A 20278-nucleotide genomic window follows, 5' to 3' on the forward strand; every position below is an offset into this window, starting at 1 on the left:
AGGAATAACATGCATATTTCATCTTGGAAAAACTTAAAAACAGACTACATCTCCATGGAAAACCTGTCAACTTCCACTTAAAATAATACAACAGAATTTAACTCCTCTTTGTTATCTCTCATAAACTTCCATCAATCATGAATCCGTTGACCCTCTCTGTCTGAAGCCACCCTCAACAACACACCATTCATCAATATCTACATAAGATTTTGGGGGAGGGGGGTTAGGAAGAGGTAGCAACAAAGCTAATATCAAACTAAATCAAAAACTTATAAAAATATTTTTCTATTATTAATATTTATTTTTTCTTTCTCTATCCTTTCTTACGGTCGCTTTCTGCATTTATTAATATTATTAATATTTATTTTTTCTCTTTCTCTATCCTTTCTTACGGTCGATCTCTGCATTTTTCTTTTCTTTTCTTTTCTTTTCTTTTCTTTTCTTTTCACGCCTCTGGGCCTCGATTGGCTGTGGCCCTGTGTGGTTGGGTTTAGTGGTTGGTGGGTGTGCTGTGGGGCCGGGGGCCTTGTATCTCCAACCTGTACCAGCTTTGGCCTGGTTTTCTTGCCTCTGGCAGGTTCAGCACTACATGCCTTGTTTCTTTTAATGCATCACTAGACGGTATACATACATCTATTTTAAAACAAGCAAGGGAAGAGGAGAGAGGAGGAAGGAGAGGGAGGAGAAGAGGGGAAAAGGAAAAAGAAAAAAAAAAGGAAAAAATGCATACATGTATATCAGACACACGTAAGTGGGACGTGAGCATGGGGGCCTGGGCTTTGCACTGGGCTGGCTCCACACTGCACGTCACACTTTCTTAATGCATCATACACTTATCAATACATATACAGTACATATGTAAGGTAAACATGGCATGTGAGTGGCGGCCGGGGGTGAGACTTTGGTCCTTATGCCCTGCAGCTCCTCTCCTAGATGGCTCGTCCTGGGCCTAAACTATGCCTTGCCCACGGAGGGCCCAGAGGCAGCCTTACAATATCTTACCCTTTTTTAGCTTTATTATTATTATTATTATTATTTTCTCTCTATTATTAATATTATTATTATTTTGTTATTAATACTATGATTACTACCATTATTATTATTATTATTATATTACTATTTTGTCTTCTTTCTAATCCTCCAACTTTCCCCACATTTTTTTTTTTTTTGAGTTAATTACTATCCTCTAATTTTTGTTATTAATGTTACTATTATTATTATTATTACTGTTATCATTACTGTTGTACTTTTGTTTTTTATTTATTTATTTCTTTGATTTTTAATTTTTTTGTTTAGTTATACTTCTAACCCCAACACCCAGTCTCTCACACACACACACACACACACACACACACTCATACTCACACAAACCGTGTTGGCTGTCGTGTATGTTTTGTTGACCCTGGTTACTCTGTATTTGATTTGTCACCTGTAAATAGCATGTTTGTTTGCATAATAAAAAAAAATAATATTTGCTTTACATTTCAGGTTTCTAGTCACATTTACATATTTTCCGAGCCGATAATATAACGTGAAAATGTAAAAAATCATGTGGCGCCATTGTTTCATCACTTTACAATGTCGCAATGACCATCTTTTTGCAGTAAAGTACCTGTCATAGTTGAGTGGGAAGATGACATGAAGCGATGCGAGGTTAGCTCCATTGAAAACAGATGAGCGCACATACAGCTCCCGATCGGGGCAAAGTTCACGGGATTTTGTCCACAGAATGATGAGAGCAAACATTATTTTAACATATTTTATTATTTCACACTCAGTATTTGAACTTAAGCGATGCAAGCCATGTATACAGCGCTGGACATGACAGATTTTCTGGTATGCAAAACCTTAGATATATATATTCTATGGAGACCGGAACACGAGAGCTCCCAAACGGAAGTTTGAATCCGTCATGGTGCCACTCATCGGTTACTCAGGAAAAAAGTCTATAGAAGCAATTTCTAAATTGATGTTAATCAGGATCCCAACAAAGTAAATATCAAATTTTTAACTTAAGCTTGTTAAGAAACTGTACTGTTTGACTAACTTACAAATTTTTTTCAGGCCTCCTGTGCAATGTAAAAATAAAATAATTTAAAATAAAAAATATATATATTTAATATTTCTATAATATATATACACACTCACAGGACACTTTATTAGGTACACCTTGCTAGTGTCGGAGTTCTGGCCTTTAGAACTGCCTTAATTTTTTGTGGCATAGATTCAACAAGGTGTTGGAAACATTCCTCAGAGAATTTGGTCCATATTGACATGATAGCATCACACAGTTGCTGCAGATTTGTTGGCTGCACATTCATGATGCTAATCTCCCGTTCCACCATATCCCAAAGGTGCTCTATTGGATTGAGATCTGGTGACTGTGGAGGCCATTTGAATAAAGTGAACTCATTGTCATGTTCAAGAATCCAGTCTGAGATGATTTGAGCTTTGTGACATGGTGCATTATCCTGCTGGAAGTAGCCATCAGAAGATGGGTATACTGTAGTCATAAAGGGATGGACATGGTCAGCAACAATACTCAGGTAGGCTGTGGCGTTTAAACGATGCTCAATTGGTACTAAGGGGCCCAAAGTGTGCCAAGAAAATATCCCCCACACCATTACACCACCACCACCAGCCTGAACCGTTGAGACAAGGCTGGATGGATCCATGCTTTCATGTTCTTTACGCCAAATTCTGACCCTACCATCTGAACACAGAAATCGAGACTCAACAGACCAGGCAACGTTTTTCCAATCTTCTATTGTCCAATTTTGGTGAGCCTGTGCAAATTGTAGCCTCCGTTTCCTGTTCTTAGCTGACGGGAGTGGCAACCGCTCTTTTACCTTGGTTGTAAAGAGCGGTTATTTGAGTTACTGTTGCCTTTCTATCATCACCAGTCTACCCATTCTCCTCTGACCTCTGACATCAACAAGGCATTTTCGTCCACACAACGCTCACTGGATATTTTTTCTTTTTCGGAACATTCTCTGTAAACCCTAGAGATGGTTGTGTGTGAAAATCCCAGTAGATCAGCAGTTTTTGAAATGCTCAGACCAGCCCGAATGGCAACAACAACCATTCCACGTTCAAAGTCACTTAAATCCCCATTCTGATGTTCGGTTTGAACTTCAAGTCATCTTCACCACATCTACATAGGGATGGGTATGGTTTACACTTTTATTGATTCCTATATCGACACTACTTATCGATACCGGTACTTATCGATACTTTTATCGATACTATTTGGTGCAAAAAGATATGATGTGAAAAGTTGTTGAAAATTTCAAGTTATTTTATTACCGCTGTACTTTAGCAACTGTATTAAAATTCTTCAGTCAGGAGCTGGGAGTTATTTTTCTCTTTGTGTTTTATTTTATTAACATTTAAAGGAATAGTTTACCATAAATGAAAATTGTCATCATTTACTCACTCTCAAGTTGTTTTAAACCTGAATGAGTTACTTCTGTTAAACATAAACATTATTTTGAAGAATGTATTAATTATTTAATAATATTTAATAATATTTTTATTCTTGTCCTGAACACAAAAGAAGATATTTTGGAGAATGTGGGTAACCAAACAGTTGCTGGTCCCCAATGACTTCCATATTTTTTTTTTATATCAAAGTCAATGGGGACCAGCAACCATTTGGTTACCAACATTATTCAAAATATCTTCTTTTGTGTTCAGGACAAGAATAAAAAATTAATATCAGTTTGGTACAACATGACAGTGAGTAAATAATGAAAAAAATTTAACTTTTGGGTGAACTATCCCTTTAATGAAAATCAGCAGCATTCTGTCCCTTTAAGAGCTGTATGCATCTGTTTCTCTCTGTTTACTTTCACTTTAGACATAACTAACTGTGTTTATATGTAAACCTTGTGAGCTTTTGACAGTATTAGCGCAATCAGACTAAGATAACCAAGTAATCGTGCTGTTTGACCGGCCTTTAGTGTAATTTACGCACGCACTCACTGCACATTTGCATTGATATCACACGCACGTCGAGCAAACGTCGGCCACATAATTCAGTGAAGGAAAATGACAAGTAGCAGCTTCTACTTGTCATATATCGTAAAATAATTGCACTAAAATAAATGAAAATGAATATTTCACAGGTATATAATTTTATCATATTCTACAGTAGGGAAATTACAATACTTATGTCCTAATTTCTACACATGCAAGCAGGGCCTAAAACTATATATTTTTGCCACATCTGCCAATGGCTGGTGACTTGAGAATATTTCGGCCACAAATATTTTTTCCCTGCCATGAAACTGTTTTTGCAGTTGCTGCTACTACAACAATTAAGCATATTTAATAAAAAATGAAATGCCGTTTGAAATTATAACCAACCACTGCACGATACAAACAAAGATACAACACACATGTAGCATGAGCAGTTTTTTTAAATTTTTTATTTAAATTTCATTGTATCATTTCAACATCTGAAGCAAAAACAGAATGGTCTGACTTTAGCTTTGTGAAATTATGCTGAAACCTAAATAAAACAAAAACAGCAGACAGGTTGAATTTCACTCTCTGACAGCAGGTGGCGCTTATGGAACAGAGGGGGAAATGCCATCGAAAGTCAGTTTCCTTCAGAAATACATTCATATAAACCCCCTCCCCAATATTTTTTCTTCCAATAAACACTGAGTTTGCTCTGCCTGTACAGTATTTTCTTTGTGTGGGTCTATTTATTTTAGTCCTTGCTTGCAAGAGATAAACTTATTAGCTTTTATTTAATGGAAACTGCAGCTGAGATTTTATTTTGGTGTAAAACTCCAACTTCTGTGAAAACATTACAAATCTAGTGAAATACTGTGAACCATTGCATTCTCAGATGAGCGCCAAACTCGCACCACATTCAAAGACAGACTTCACTGCATTCACTGTGAAAGGAGCCGCTCTGACATGGAAAACACCGGATCACGAGCTGATCGCGTAAAAAAAGGACGCGCTTGGCTTTGAAACAAGCAGCGCAAACAGACTTGTTGAGGGGCTAAAGCCATATACGCTTTAGTTCGTTTGACGGACACTTAGTAAAAGCAATGCCACGAAACAAAGCGTTAAAGACCTTTTATGTTCTAATGAGAAGTATCATCAATATTTTTTTGGTTTATTATGAAACTGTGGCAGGCCGCCACAGACTAGGTAATGAATGAGAAACACTGTGTATGTATACACATTAGTGCTGTCGAAAAAAAAAAAAAATCAATCACATTTTTTCTGAAATTAAATACAAATAATCCCACTTTACATTAAAGTTTTTAATTAAACTTTTATATTGCAATAATTAAATTTCACATTCAATCTTCAAATTAATGTAGAAACAACAAAGTATATTTTTTTAATATTTGTTTAATGGCATCTTTTTTATGACTGAAGGCAAGTATCACTGATACCAACTGATGTCTCTATGAATCTTTTTCGTAATATTTAAATGTTGACCATAGTCATTCAACATTACAGTATAATTAAGAGCTATCAATTTAACATAATTATCAATTTTAAAAAATGACTTCTAATTTAAGTTAACTTAAAACAATCTTCTCATAACCCCATTATAATAAATGTCAAATGCCACATAAACCTGTGCCCCTCAGCAAGAAAATATAGCCTAATTTAATAAAGTTATCAAACTCTAAATTCTAAATGACTGATTTCCTCTTTTTAATTTTGTTCTTTGATGAACAGACATCACAGCAGCTGGTTATTAGGTTATTTTGGCTGCTACTTTAAAAAATGCTCCTGCTGAACTTGATGCAGATCTGACACTGCTTTGAATGTGACTCATCATAAATAATAAATACTTGCATGCAGTTTTTCTGCTGCTCACTGCACAGAACAGACGCTAGATAGGCGACACTGCGCCGGGTGAGTCAGACCTTGCACTCGTGGGGCAGAACCGGCAAAATCTTCCAACTGAATGAAAGCTAAGGTTTATCCAAAAAGTCACTAGGTTTGTCAGTATGTATATTCTATGGAAAAAAAGCCACTAAAAGGGTCTGCAATTTGCTAAATATAGTGCTAAAGTCGCGCTCGTGTGTGAATGTGTCCTGGAGCTGATGGCAGGGGGCGGTGGATATTTGGGGCGGTAAATGTGGATAAGTTCTTCTGTGTAATCACGTTCTACTAGTTCTACAGCTTCAGTTTCGTAACTTTCATGCTCAGTAACACATACAGCCGTGTCCTCGCCACAGTGTAACAGTGAAAAGAGACCCTCTCAAACAGTGTTGCATTCTGAACGTTGTATTGTCGTATTTTAAAAATTCATATAAGAAAAATAAATACCGGTATTCGGTATGAACTGGTATACAGCCCAGCACTAATGTAAAATAAAACATTTCAAAAGTTTTTTATTTTTATTTTGATGATTAGAGCTTACAGCTCATGAAAGTCAAAAATCCAGGATCTCAAAATATTAGAATATTTACATTTGCGTTTCATTAAATGACCATCCCTACAGTATAAATTCTGGGCATTTCTTGTTCTTTGAAACCACAAAAGTGGGGAAGACTGCTGACTTGGCAATGGTCCGGAAGACAATCATTGACACCCTCCACAACGAGGGTAAGTCATAGAAGGTCATTACTGAAAGGGGTGGCTGTACACAGAGTGCTGTATCAAAGCATATTAAATGCAAAGTTGACTGGAAGGAAGAAATTGGGTAGGAAAAGGTGCACAAACAACAGGGATGACCGCAAGCTTGAGAATACTGTCAAGCAAAGCTGATTCAAACACTTGGGAGAGCTTCACAAGGAGTGGACTGAAGCTGGAGTCAGTGCATCAAGAGTCACCACGCTCAGACGTCTTCAGGAAAAGGGCTACCAAGTCACTTCTGAAACAGAAACAACGTCAGAAGCATCTTAGCTAAGGAGAAACTACCAATACTACCAAATCTATCAGTCAAGCAAGTGTGGAAATGGTACTGTGCTCGTAGCGCATACTCTTCAATTGCATGCACAAATGCACTAGTACGCATTGTAACATTTCATATCAAATCACAAAAGAGACTACGAGCATTACCAAAAAGACAATAAAAGCTGCCTTAACACTGTGCATGTATGTATGTATTTGTTATATGAGTCACATTTAGGAACATATCTTTGAAATGCAGTGGTTTTCCAAACTGTCCTTTACCAGTCCAGCACTGACTCCCTCATCTAAGACACCCGAATCAACTCATTATTAGAGACTTTAAGATCTGAAGTTGTTCAGAAAAGGTAAAATTATGCGGATCAGATCCGCGTCATGTTCAGCAGCTGTAGCTATTAAAGGGATAGCAGCCAAAATAACCTAATAACCAGCTGCTGTGATGTTTATCAAAGATCAAAAGAAAAAAAAGGAAATCAATAACATTTGTAGCTTTAAGGATTCATCTATATTTCATTCAAAATTTAGTGTTTGATAACTGTATTTAATTTCTGTAGATTTACTTGCTGAATGACATAGGTAGCTAATATGACATTTATTATAATGGGTTTCTGTGAAGATTGTTTTAAGTTAAATTAAATTAGAAGTTATGTTAAGTAGTCTAATAAATAGTACAAATTATAACACTTGTAATGTTGAATGGCTAGTCAATGGTTAATTATTAGGGGAAAAAACTATTTCATAGAGACATCAGTAATATTGGTATCAGTGATACTGGCCTTCAGTCATAAATATGATAGGAGGAGCCTGATTCCACTACCAATCAAACAAATATTCAGAGGTGTTATGACCATGCCATTTTGGCTATATGGGGGTGCTCAATGTCTGATTTCACATAGAACTACCAGTTTTCTCCCAATAAGTTAATATAGTGGGGCAAATAAGTATTTGATACACTGCCAATTTTTCAAGTTTCCCCACTTACAAAGAATGGAGAGATCTGTAATTTTCATTGTAGGTACACCTCAACTGTGAGAGACAGAATATAAAAAAAAAAAAATCCAGAAAATCATATTGTATGATTTTTAAATAATTAACTTTCGTTTTATTGCATGAAATAAGTATATGATCACCTACCAACCAGCAATAATTCGGGCTCTCACAGACCTGTTAGTTTGTCTTTAAGAAGCCCTCCTATCCTCCACTCATTACCTGTATTAATTGCACCTGTTTGAACTCGTTACCTGTATAAAAGACGCCTGTTCACAGACTCAATCAATCAGACTCCAACCTCTCCACTATGGGCAAGACCAAAAAGCTGTCTTAAGGACACGAGGGACAAAACTGTAGACCTGCACAAGGCTGGGATGGGCTACAGGACAATAGGCAAACAGCTTGGTGAGAAGGCAAAAACTGTTGGCGCAATTATTAGAAAATGGAAGAAATTCAAGATGACTGTCAATCTCCCTCGGACTGGGGCTCCATGCAAGATCTCGCCTCGTGGAGTATCAATGATCCTGATAAATGTGAGGGATCAGCCTAGAACTACACGGGAGGACCTGGTCAATGACCTGAAGAGAGTTGGGACCACAGTCTCAACGGTTACCATTAGTAACACACTACACCGTCATGGATTAAATTCCTGCAGCGCGTGCAAGGTCACCCTGCTCAAGCCAGCACATGTCCAGGCCCGTCTGAAGTTTGCCAAAGACCATCTGGATGATCCAGAGTAGGCATGGGAGAAGGTCATGTGGTCAGATGAGACCAAAATATAAATTTTTGGTATAAACTCCACTCGCCGTGTTTGGAGGAATAAGGATGAGTACAATCCCAAGAACACCATCCCAACCGTGAAGCATGGGGGTGCTTTTCTGCAAAGGGGACAGGACGACTGCACCGTATTGAGGGGAGGATGGATGGGGCCATGTATTGCGAGATTTTGGGCAAAAACCTCCTTCCCTCAGTAAGAGCATTGAAGATGGGTCATGGTTGGGTCTTCCAGCATGACAATGACCCCAAACACACAGCAAGGGCAACTAAGGAGTGGCTCTGTAAGAAACATTTCAAGGTCCTGGAGTGGCCTAGACAGTCTCAAGACCTGAACCCAATAGAAAATCTATGGAGGGAGCTGAAACGCCGTGTTGCCCAGCGACAGCCCCAAAACCTGAAAGATCTGGAGAAGACCTGTATGGAGGAGTGGGCCAAAATCCCTGCTGCAGTGTGTGCAAACCTGGTGAAGAATTACAGGAAACGTCTGACCTCTGTAATTGTAAACAAAGGTTTCTGTACCAAATATTAAGTTCTATTTTTCTATTGTATCAAATACTTATTTCATGAAATAAAATGGAAATTAATTATTCAAAAATCATACAATGTGATTTTTAGGATTTTTTTTTATATTCTGTCTCTCACAGTTGAGGTGTACCTACGATGAAAATGACAGATCTCGCCATTCTTTGTGAGTGGGAAAACTTGAAAAATCGGCAGTGTATCAAATACTTATTTGCCCCACTGTATATAGTCTATTATGATAATGCTGTAAATAAGAATCTGAAAAGAAAGAAGCTTTTAATAAATCTTTTTAATGTGCGTGAATAAATCCAACTACCCCGTGACAGATTTAGGTTTCATTTTCTATAATCCGTGACCACAGGTGGAGCATCTTGGTGGCAGCAGAGATTTAAATCTTTAATAAGACTCGGTTTGATACAGGCAGAGTGAAAGACTGAACTGATTCGATCAGGTATGGTACAAAATTTCAAAATATTTTAGCCGGTTCTAGTTTGATTTTTGCATGCTGTGAACATAGGTGCTGAAAAAATTTGAGGTATTATCTGTTCATTATCATATTGGCGAAACAGATCTGGCAAATTGCATATTTGTTTTTGTACTCTGGAGAGAATCAAAAGGTTTATTTCTGTCCAGCGCTAAGTCCAGTGCAAGCTCATGAATCCTCTCATTATAACAACTTCATGAGATCGTGATGAACTAAGAAGATTAACTTTTTAGTGATTATAAAGGGAGTGCTCGTTGTGTGCTTTCTAGACTATGATGCATTCAGAATTTTTATAAAACTGTTTTATATTTTTTGGCCATATACACGCTGCAAAGTTTTGGGAATGACATCTGCATATTTATGCAGGATTCACACTCAAAAGAGCAAGGGATGGGAAAATGTATGTGAATTGAGACTAGAGAACACTTTCTAAAGCATCCTCAGTATTTAATTCTGGAAACGGGCATGGATAAAACTAGCTGCATTTGAGCAGTTTTCCACAGCAGCTCATATTTAGGCAATCGCATGGAGTTTTATGTGGAAGTAGGCTATGCTTCAAAGTCAGAAAAATTTGCAGGTTATTTGTTAATTTCCTCTATACAGTTAGAGTAACCATGCACACGGGCTTCATCAAATACTCATTGCATTTGTTGATTTCATCTTTACAAAATATACTTTATAAAGTTTTATTTAGTGCAAATCTTCAGTTTCGTCAGCTCTGATAAGTAATAAACAACATGATATGCGGCTGGCTAATGTTAACTATTTTAATCAAAACATAAAACATTACCCCGTTTGTATCTGCGAGGTGTCCGATACAAATTTTCCCTGTGTTAACGTCAGTATTTATGACTGTTGGATGTCTGTTACTTGACTCTTGGTAATTAGGGCCCAAGCCCAAAGGGGCAGAGGGCCCTATTGGTTTCTTTAGGATTATTCTTGTTTTTATTATCATTAGGGCCCAAGCCCAAAGGGGCGAAGAGCCCTATTGTTTTCCTTAGGATTCTTTTATTATTATTATTTATTATTTTGTCATTTAGCAGACGCTTTTATCCAAAGCGACTTACAAATGAGGACAACAGAAGCAATCAATTGTAGTATTAAAACAACTAAAAACAGATCCAAAACTAAAAGCTAAAACTTTATAAATACTACCTATACAGATTTTAAAAATAAAGAAATTAAATAAAAATGACAAATGCATACAACAAAATTTAAAAACTTAACATTTAAATGAAAAACAAAAAATAAAGCTAAAAACAACTCAAAATATTAAAGAACAAAAGGTATGAGTGTAAAAATGATTCTAACATAACACTAAGCCAAACACCAAAAAAAACTAAACGACTATATATATATATATTAGGGATGCACATTTTTTTACCGATAACCGATAATTAAGCCCTTCTCATGGCCGATACCGATAAATTCATATTTTTATATTATAATTTTCATATAATCTGCAGTTTGTGCACCCAGGAGAATACAAAATCTAAGATTCACTGATTAAACTGATATTTTAGTAGCTCTGGCCTAACTATAGCAAACATCAGTCCTGACTCTTCAAATGTTTTTTTATTTTTTGTGTAAGGCACCACAATACTTTGTAATAGAAATGGTTTAGCAGAATTATGACAGAACTATGGTTCATCTGCAATTAACAACTCATTAACCACAAATTTATATTCAAATATTTCATGCATAAAGAAATGCATCTATTCAACGTTTTTAGTGCACAAGGATGAGAAAGTTATATAGTCTTTAAGCAGTGTTGGGAGTAAGGCGTTAGAAAAGTAATGCATTACTGTAACGTATTACTTTTTGCTGTAACGCAGTAGTGTAAGGCATTACTAATCAATTTTCAGTAATATTTTACTCGGTACATGTTCAGTAACACTTGCATTACAACACACTTTTAGCCCCCAATTATTATTATTATTTTTTTACATTTAATTTAAAGTCGGGCTCCTACTTTATGTCCCTAGGGCCGGGCTTCGGGCCAATATTAACGTCATAGTTCAGACGCGGGCCGGGCCTCGGGCCTGTTTTAGGCTTCTCCTTATCTTTATATTTTAGACATCCATCGATTATTGATGAAAAAAAATTGCCGCGCTGGTGGAAATAACACGAGGCCGTGCTGCCGCGACTGTCAAGAGCACTCGACGGTGTTAATGTCCCGCAGCTTCAAATACACACAATAAAGCAAAAGCCCCAGCAAAAGTAATTACCATGAATGTGTCCGGGGGGAAATAGTAAGGATTCGCCATCTCCTCGTTAGACGCGCCTTTAGAGAGAAGTGCATCTTCACGGATAACGATTGTATTAAAGAGTTTTAGTTTTTATTTATTTCGTTAAGTAGTAATTTAAAGCTTTCTTTAGATATATTTATCATGTCCTTGAGGCATGTATTTCGGTTGATTTTTGTGAAGCGCTCCTGTTCAAGATAAAAGGACGTTTTGTTGATATTGTGAGTGCACACAAATAAAAGTAGACCCTTTACATTTCAGAATGATGTATTACTCTTACCTTTATGAGTAATAAAGGTAAAATATACTCTAAAATTATGGCATAAGTTGTTTCCATTGAAAAAAAATTGCAATTGATTGTGCTGGTGCCTCCATGTCCTGCGCTTTAACTTCCACTCTCCGCACAAACTACTGGATGCAGCGCACATTTATCTAGGTTTAACATTTAAACATTGTTATATGCTTGAACTGTTTTAGTATATCTATAGATTTTATTTTAGGCAAGTCGTGATGATTTGAGAAGACTAAATTGATCAAACATGCTATGATCAGCCTGCCGGTCTGCCGCTTGGTCGTTACTTTAATAAAGAAAAAAACGTATTTAATGAACAAAAAATGCCCCAAACGTTTTTTCTAAATGATCTTAATAAAAAGCCAGAACGAAATATAAACACTTTGCCATTAGGGCAGGGCTCTAGTACATTTTGTCATTTTAGAATGTTAAGTTCTACTTCTGTAGATATTTTGGTGAAAGTAACTCAAAAGTAATACAGGAGTCATGTAACGGATTACAATTCTGAGACCGTAATATTGTAAGGTAAGGAATTACTTTTAAATAACAGTAACAAGTAATCTGTAATGTATTACAGTTTGGAAGTAACTTGCACAACACTGTTTTTAAGTCACGTGTTTTCAAATACATTATAAAAAAAAATGCATTGACATTTGTCAGCCTCGAAAAAAATGAAAAACAAAAGTGCATGCTCAACAAAAATAAAGTGCATCCTCATACCAAGGTTAAGTCGCAACACTGGTTATCACCGTCCCTCACTGTCATTTTGATTTTTTTAATAGTAATAAAAATTATTTAGTTCAGTTAGAGAACACACTACAATTAAAACTGAACGCTGCTCAATGCAGCACACCAAACGAACGACAGTCACGCATCACAGATCAGATTTCATTTATCACCTGAGGAGAGTGAGCCGAGCTGACTGACAAGAGTGAGGTGAAAAAGACAAGACGATGGCAGAAGAGTGTCAAAACGAAATGTAAAAGCGCCTGTTTTAAAAATATTTTTGGATTTTGAAAAGCCTGTTGACCTGCCATTTATCGAAGGTGATATTGGAAGGTCTATTTATTTATTTATTTTTTAAACATTCGTTTCTCATTTAGCCTATTTGGTTCCACAGTATTTGCTGATTTTTATTTTATTCAAACTGTGATATTTTTCCCATTATTTTACATCAAGGTGTATGCAGTCCGTACCTCAAAACTTTCCATCTCACTAATAAACGTTTTACGTTTTATAATTACTTGTTCCTCAGTCTTTACTGATTTTCAGTTTTGTATAGGCCTACCATGCATATTTAAAATTTGTAAGTTCTGTTATTTTATATTAGGCGTATAACATGATGTATTTTTATTCGTTTTGCTAATAAAAGTTTAGCTATATGTTCTATGTAGGAAAAGAGAGAAGAATCAAACGATGTCTACCCCCCATCCACCGAGGTGATACCGGTAAGGTGTTGACACACGTCGATTAACCAGTGGGAAAATTTCCTCACTGTCACAACCCTACTTGATGCCTTTTTTCCTCCTTTCGGAAGCCTTGCTGAACATGCGTTGGAAATAGCAATGGCATTGTCCTCCTCTGCCACCGAGAAAAACTTCCAGACCGCCGATGACATGTTCGCAAATGATGATGTAATGAGCACAACACATGCTGAGAGTCACTGCAGTTTAAACCTGCAATCACTTGCACTCGGAAAGAAGATGAATCTCAGATAAATCAGACTAATTGATTGATTTACCAGCAAGCATACTTTATCGGATCTAGTTATCGGATTTAATTTATTTATCGGAGCAATAAAAATGACGTCATTTTCTCTCATATCGGTCGATAATTTATCTGTCCGATAAATATCATGCATCCCTGTATATATGTATATATATATCACTGGTGTCAAAAGTATTCACATTCATTACTCAAGTAGAAGTATAGATACTAGGGTTTAAAAAGACTTCTGTAGAAGTTGAAGTATCAACTCAAGTTTTTTACTCAAGTAAAAGTGTAAAAGTACTGGTTTCAAAACTACTTATAAAAAGTAAAAGTAATGGAAGGAAAAAAAAATGCCATTAAGGACAAAAGCTTAGGCCGTGGCACAGGGGCCTATTGTGCACTACCCCACCTCCTCAAAAAAACGTTTTTCTAAAGGCCATAATGACTATAATGTTATATTAAAATGTTAATGTTGAAAAATGTGGGATGCACTACCGGTTTCAGCCGGATATGTGCCCACTGAAAATGAACGCATTTTAGTACAATGCAAATACATTAAAAAACCATATATGTGTACTACTGAGCATTAACGTGTTTCATGGAGCGGAAGATATGATGACTAGTTGCCTGTAAGTATTGTAATGGTGCAAAAAGTCAAACTTCAGAGGCATGTCATCAATAACCTTTGTTGGAATGTAAATGTACATCCAAGCTTAGCTGCAGGAATCTGTGAGGGCAATGGACGAAGAGAAAGCACCCGTTTGATAAATGAGCCAGTAGTGGAGAAATAATAACTTTTAAGAAATAAACTTTTTTGAGTGTGATGTGATTTGTGTCATGTGCAGGTGCGATGGATCGCGTACAAACCAATAGGGTGTCGGAATGGTATAGGTTTATATTCTCATCCAACCACAATTCACTCTATCCGGATGGCGCGATTTATCTGGATAGGTTTTTATTTATTTTTTATTTTTTTTGAGCGATGAGCAAGGGCGATGCTAGGATTTTCATTTTAGGTGGGCTAAGTCCCCAATGATGGTATAATAATAAAAAATAAATAAATATTTACAAAATGTATTAATGGGGTAGGATGGTATACTAAACTTATTGCAGTATTCCACTGTATTGCATAGATGGGTATAACATCCGAGTACAAGCCAAATACAAGTCTACCTGATCTCACACACACACACCTGTTTACTGTACAAACCAAAAATGTTACTGTTTGCATTACTAGTACAAATCTTTTTCTATGCTCAAGTACAAACAGAAAATTGTAAACATAAAACATCATATCACTTTAAACTTACACTGACTATCCATATTAGCAATATAAACAACACAGCTATAAGGCTGGACAATGGATTAAACTATGTGGGTGCTGTGATTAACTTTTAAAAGTAAAAAAATTAAAAATAAAAAAAACAGCAAAACTGAAGCAGTCTGTGAGAAGGACACACAATGTTTCAATCTCTGTCAATCACTCTGATATGCAATTAAAATGAGTGCACTGACTGAGTGCTGTCTGTCACTGTCTTTAATCACTTCTATGCATAACTGTATGGTAGTTAATGCCACATGCACTGTAATATTAAGTTCTATATTGAAAGCTAAATTTTCAAATGAAAATAGCAATAACGTGATCGTTTTATAAAGTATGCCTATAATGTGTTAAGGGCTTTCGCTGAAGGAAACAGCTGTGGTGTGATGAGTGGTGAATGCAGCGAAAACTTTACAGAAGATTGGAAACCGATTGCTCTCCCATGACTTTTTGTAAACTGTATTTAAGACAAAGAACTGCACAGATGTAGATATTATAACAATCTATCGATAAAGACACACCTTGTCCTCTCCTCTGCGCCACCGCAGTCTGTGGATTGAAGAACGCGCAGAAAGATGGGGAGGAGCCGAAGTCTGCTGCCGTTTGAAATTTAAAGCGGAAGAATCGCAAGATTTTTAGGGGGAAATTTAGGGGTGCTAAAGCCCCCCTAAAAATGGCCTAGCAACGCCCATGACGATGACAAGCCGGAATGAAAACGAGCCGAAATGAAATAGGAGTAAGGAGGCTATTTTTAAAATGTAAGGAGTAGAAAGTACAGATAATTGCTTGAAAATGTAAGGAGTAGAAGTAAAAAGTCGGCTGAAAAATAATTACTCCAGTAAAGTATACCAAAATTTCTACTTAAGTAAGGTAATGAAGTATTTGTACTTCGTTACTTGACACCTCTGATATATATATATATATATATATATATATATATATATGTATGTATATGTACAACCACACACATATACATAAATACATACATATATATACATACACATACATATATATGCATCTTGCTGTGTAGCATCTGTAATTCTGTGTCAAAGTCTCCTGAGGACAGTAGATTGTCAGAGCATTGTTGGTGATTTTACGGACACGTCTTTTAGGGTTCATTTTCACAGCTTTTATGATTTGTCTGTCATCAACTACTGTTGTTTTCTCAGCCGATCAGGTTGTTGTTGGTTGCTGGTGTCGCTGGTGGTTTCCAAACTCTTGATTTCTCCATGCCCTTTGTTTTTGCTATTGCTCTAATTGACTTCCTCTTTGCTTTTAGCATCCAAATTGCTTGCTTTTCTCTCAAAGTCAGCTCCCTTGTCTTCATCCTGGTTTGTGTGTGTCATCATCGAATGCAAGATTCAGAATGCAGAAGTAATGGATGTAACTGATACGACACATTACCTGCTTTTAATATCTGAAGAATTAATGCAACACGACACAGCTGATCACTTACAAAGACCTGTGAGGCAACTTTTCCAATACTTATGCTCACATCAGATAGAGGGATGAAACTCTAAATGTGCTGAACTTCTTAGCTGGTAAAACATCTATGTGTTGAATCACCCAATAGTAAAATGTGACATTCTGTAGTTGTGTCTCATATTCATCTTTTAATCATATTTGTAAATGTCTTGACTCCACAGCCAACAGAGCAATTTTGTCTTTACTGTTCCAATACTTTTGGAGGGCACTGTATATAGTGCAGTTTATGTAACTCAACATTTCTATTACTTTAAGCACATGCTTAGATTTTGCATGTTTAGGATGATTGTGGTCCTACGTGACCAATGTTTTGCTGATTTGGCGCATTCAAACACAAATTATGAAATAGAAACTTGTTTTCTTGCAGGAGCAAGAAATGCCCATTCAGGAGCTATTGAGTCTCTATGGTTATGGAGGCAGTCGATCACCTGAGGAAGAGGAGGATGATGATGACGAAGAGGATGTGGATGGAGAGGAGGAGGAGGACGAGGATGATGAAGGAGAGGATATGGATAATGGTGAAAGCAGCAGAAGCAATGGAGAACTGAAGAAGAGCAAGGTCTGTCCTGTAAGAACCCATATACCCATAATACATTACATAATGCGCATTTAGTAATATAATAATAATATTGTTGTTGAGCACACAGGATGCATACACAGCAAAAATAACCTTAAATTCAATGTAACTGGGTTTCCACAGTACTGGAAAACTTGGAACTCTCTGAAAATGAAAGAACTTCACAAAAAAACTGTCAAAATAAAAGTCCTGTTAAACTTGAATAAATTACGACAAAAATATATTACTCCTGTATGTTGTGCAGAATCTTGTTTGACAGTAAAAATGCTATGTTTTGTTGTAAATTAATTTCATTTGATTATGTTTTAAAAGAATTATCAAATTTTGAAGTTTTAATAATTCACTTCATTAGACACCATTTAATATGATAAATTTGTATTGAATCTTAAAACACAGAAACTAGAAAAAATAACTTGGGTCGATCACGTAAAAAAGCATGCACTGAAACTGATCCTGAACGAACGTCTTTTTTCACTCTTGACTATCTCAATCACACGTTAGTGGGCAGAGTTAGTGTAAATAGCCTTTGCCAACAAGGTGGGCTATTTGCACTTAGTGTAAATAAGTGCAAGGTGGGCTATTTGCACTTAGTCTTTATACATTGTTTGATCGCATTTTTGAGTTTGATTGGTGTGTAACGGAAGGGGGGCGGGGGTGGTTAGGTGGGGACCCAAAGCTGCATTAGCCCAGAGCCCCGCAAAGGCTTAATGCGGTGCTGACTGCTGTGATCACTACCTGATTTTGAAATGGGAACTTGCATTGGTTCTGTCCAACTCTATTTTAGCTGTTTTTATTTATTTATTTTTTGCTTATGTTTGATTAAATGTTTATCTTATACAATAGATATTTCAAAAACTGTAGACAGTGCATGCAGTCTTGTGGTCTATTCAGTATTCAACTTTACTTGGAATTAGGTATGTTGATGGTAAAGTCCCTTAACCCACACTGTACCGCCGGTGGGTAATTGCTTTGTTTTATATCTTGTAGCTGAAAACCTTAAGATTTTCGAGATTTACTTTTGCAAACTAGTCCTAGGTTTTTCACCCAATCTGAACCAAACCAGTGCAGAAAGATTCCCTTAAAAGTGCATATCAATAATTACCTGTTTGACTCACAGCCTTAAAGTTCCAAGAAATTTTAAAGAAATCGGCCACTGGGGGGTAATATTGCATTTTCAAGGGCATAAACAATTGTATATTGTGCAGTTTTTCATGTAAACACACAATATTCATATCAAATGATAGACCTCCTCATTCCGAACAACATTGCCTCTAGAACCACTGCAGTCAATCAAATCGTTTATTAAGTAATTGAGAATATGTTAAAAACATACTTTTGCAAACTAGTCCTAGGTTTTTTGCTCAATATCATATAAATATATTTTTTTATCCCCATATCATTTAAAAATATTTAATTTAAGTGTCATGTTTATGATTTTTTTTGTTCATGTAAGCTATAGCTTCTGACCTTTAAATCAAAACATACTCATGATTTTATGGCATCAATTACTGCTTTATTTGATCAGAAACACAGTCTAAATATTATTTGACAGATACTGTGCCAAAGCATAATGGCCCAAAACAACTTTAACCTCCTGGGGTCAACAGTGGTGCCGGCAACGCCACTTGCATTTTTAAAGGGATAATATGATGCGATTTCATGTTTTCCTTTGTCTTTGGAGTGTTACAAGCTGTTTGTGCTTATATAAAGTCTGTAAAGTTTCTCAAAGAAGTCTCAAACCCAAAGAGATATTCTTTATAAAAGTTAAGACTCTGCCACACCCTCCTAAAACAGCTAATTTAAACACGCCCCCACATGTCTACGTCACGGTGTGGGAAGAGTTGCATAACACCGCCCAAACGTATACGCAATGAAAAAGGCGTAACTTTTATTCTTGCTGTAGTATTGTTGTTGCCGCCGTCATGTCGTGGAGAGGCTGTGAGATTCATTGTGAAAATGAAAGTACTTTGTTTGGCCTTCCAAATGAGTACACAACTAAAAATCAGTGGTTATATTTACAACACTGTTCCATAACAGTACAACGCAAATATTTGAATGTGTGCTGCGCATTTTACGGAGGACCATTTCCTGATCCTGGGAGAGAGTAGCCTACAATGTGAACACTATGAATGGCTGTGAACACTATAAAGTGGGGCAATTTCAACGTCGCAAGGACAGTCTGGTGCTTCTGACTCACAGCCTGCAAGTATGTTTCGATATTTAAATAATTTGATACTGACTATTCAAACGCGAGTTTTGAGCAGTGTAGAGTAGTGCTTGTTTGGCCTTTCTACGATTACAAATGCAGACATGGTGTTATGTTTGCGCGGTGCGACACAACACGTAAAAAGACTGTATGAGTCATTATAATCAGTAATTATGTCCTCACTGAATGCAACAAATGCCCTGTTTATAGTGGGTTTTATTGTTTTAGTCTCGTCACAGCATCACAACATGGTAAGGGGCGTAACATTTCCATCACACTCTTGAGGTATTCGGCCAATCACAATGCACTGGATAGCTGGGCAATCAGAGCACACTTCACTTCTCAGAATGATGAGCTTTGTAAAAATCGACACGTTTCAGAAAGGCGGAGCATAGAGGAGCAACAATAATGTACAGTATGTGGAAAATAATGTGTTTTCTGAACCTTGAACTGTGTAAACATATTGCATTACACCAAATACACAAAATAATGGGTCTCATTCACTAAACATGCGTACGCACAAATTTTTGCGTGAAATGTGCGTACGGACGTTTTCACGAATAAATCATGATTCATCAAAAACTTTCGTACTAAAATTTATTCTAAATGTACGAAAAAATTCAAGAACAACTTATACCACACGTACGCAATAATCATGTACGCCCAGGGCCTTATAAGCATGTATAAAGAACCCCACATATAATTTGATATGTTATGTACAGGGTGGGTGAAAAGTAACTAGACGTTAAAATTGATAATAAAGTATAATTAGAG

The 20278-nt window shown here is 36.5% G+C and overlaps 1 protein-coding gene and 1 long non-coding RNA gene across 4 annotated transcripts in view; both read left to right on the plus strand.

Moving 5' to 3' along the window:
* Nucleotides 1–20278, plus strand: part of LOC306881630 — a 494310-nt gene that overhangs the window by 338980 nt on the left and 135052 nt on the right. The gene's annotated exons all lie outside the window — the stretch shown is intronic.
* LOC306881625 (mesoderm induction early response protein 1-like) overlaps nt 1–20278 on the plus strand; it is a 152949-nt gene that overhangs the window by 27669 nt on the left and 105002 nt on the right. For 2 of the 3 annotated variants that reach the window (XM_079435795.1, XM_079435797.1), the window contains one exon: nt 17089–17289. In XM_079435795.1, coding sequence (XP_079291921.1) covers nt 17089–17289 — 201 coding nt within the window. The remainder of the gene's footprint in view (nt 1–17088; nt 17290–20278) is intronic. The other variant, XM_079435796.1, reaches the window with a different exon arrangement.

Source organism: Barbus barbus (assembly GCF_936440315.1).
Source record: "Barbus barbus genome assembly, chromosome: 15".
Taxonomy (NCBI): Eukaryota; Metazoa; Chordata; class Actinopteri; order Cypriniformes; family Cyprinidae; genus Barbus; species Barbus barbus.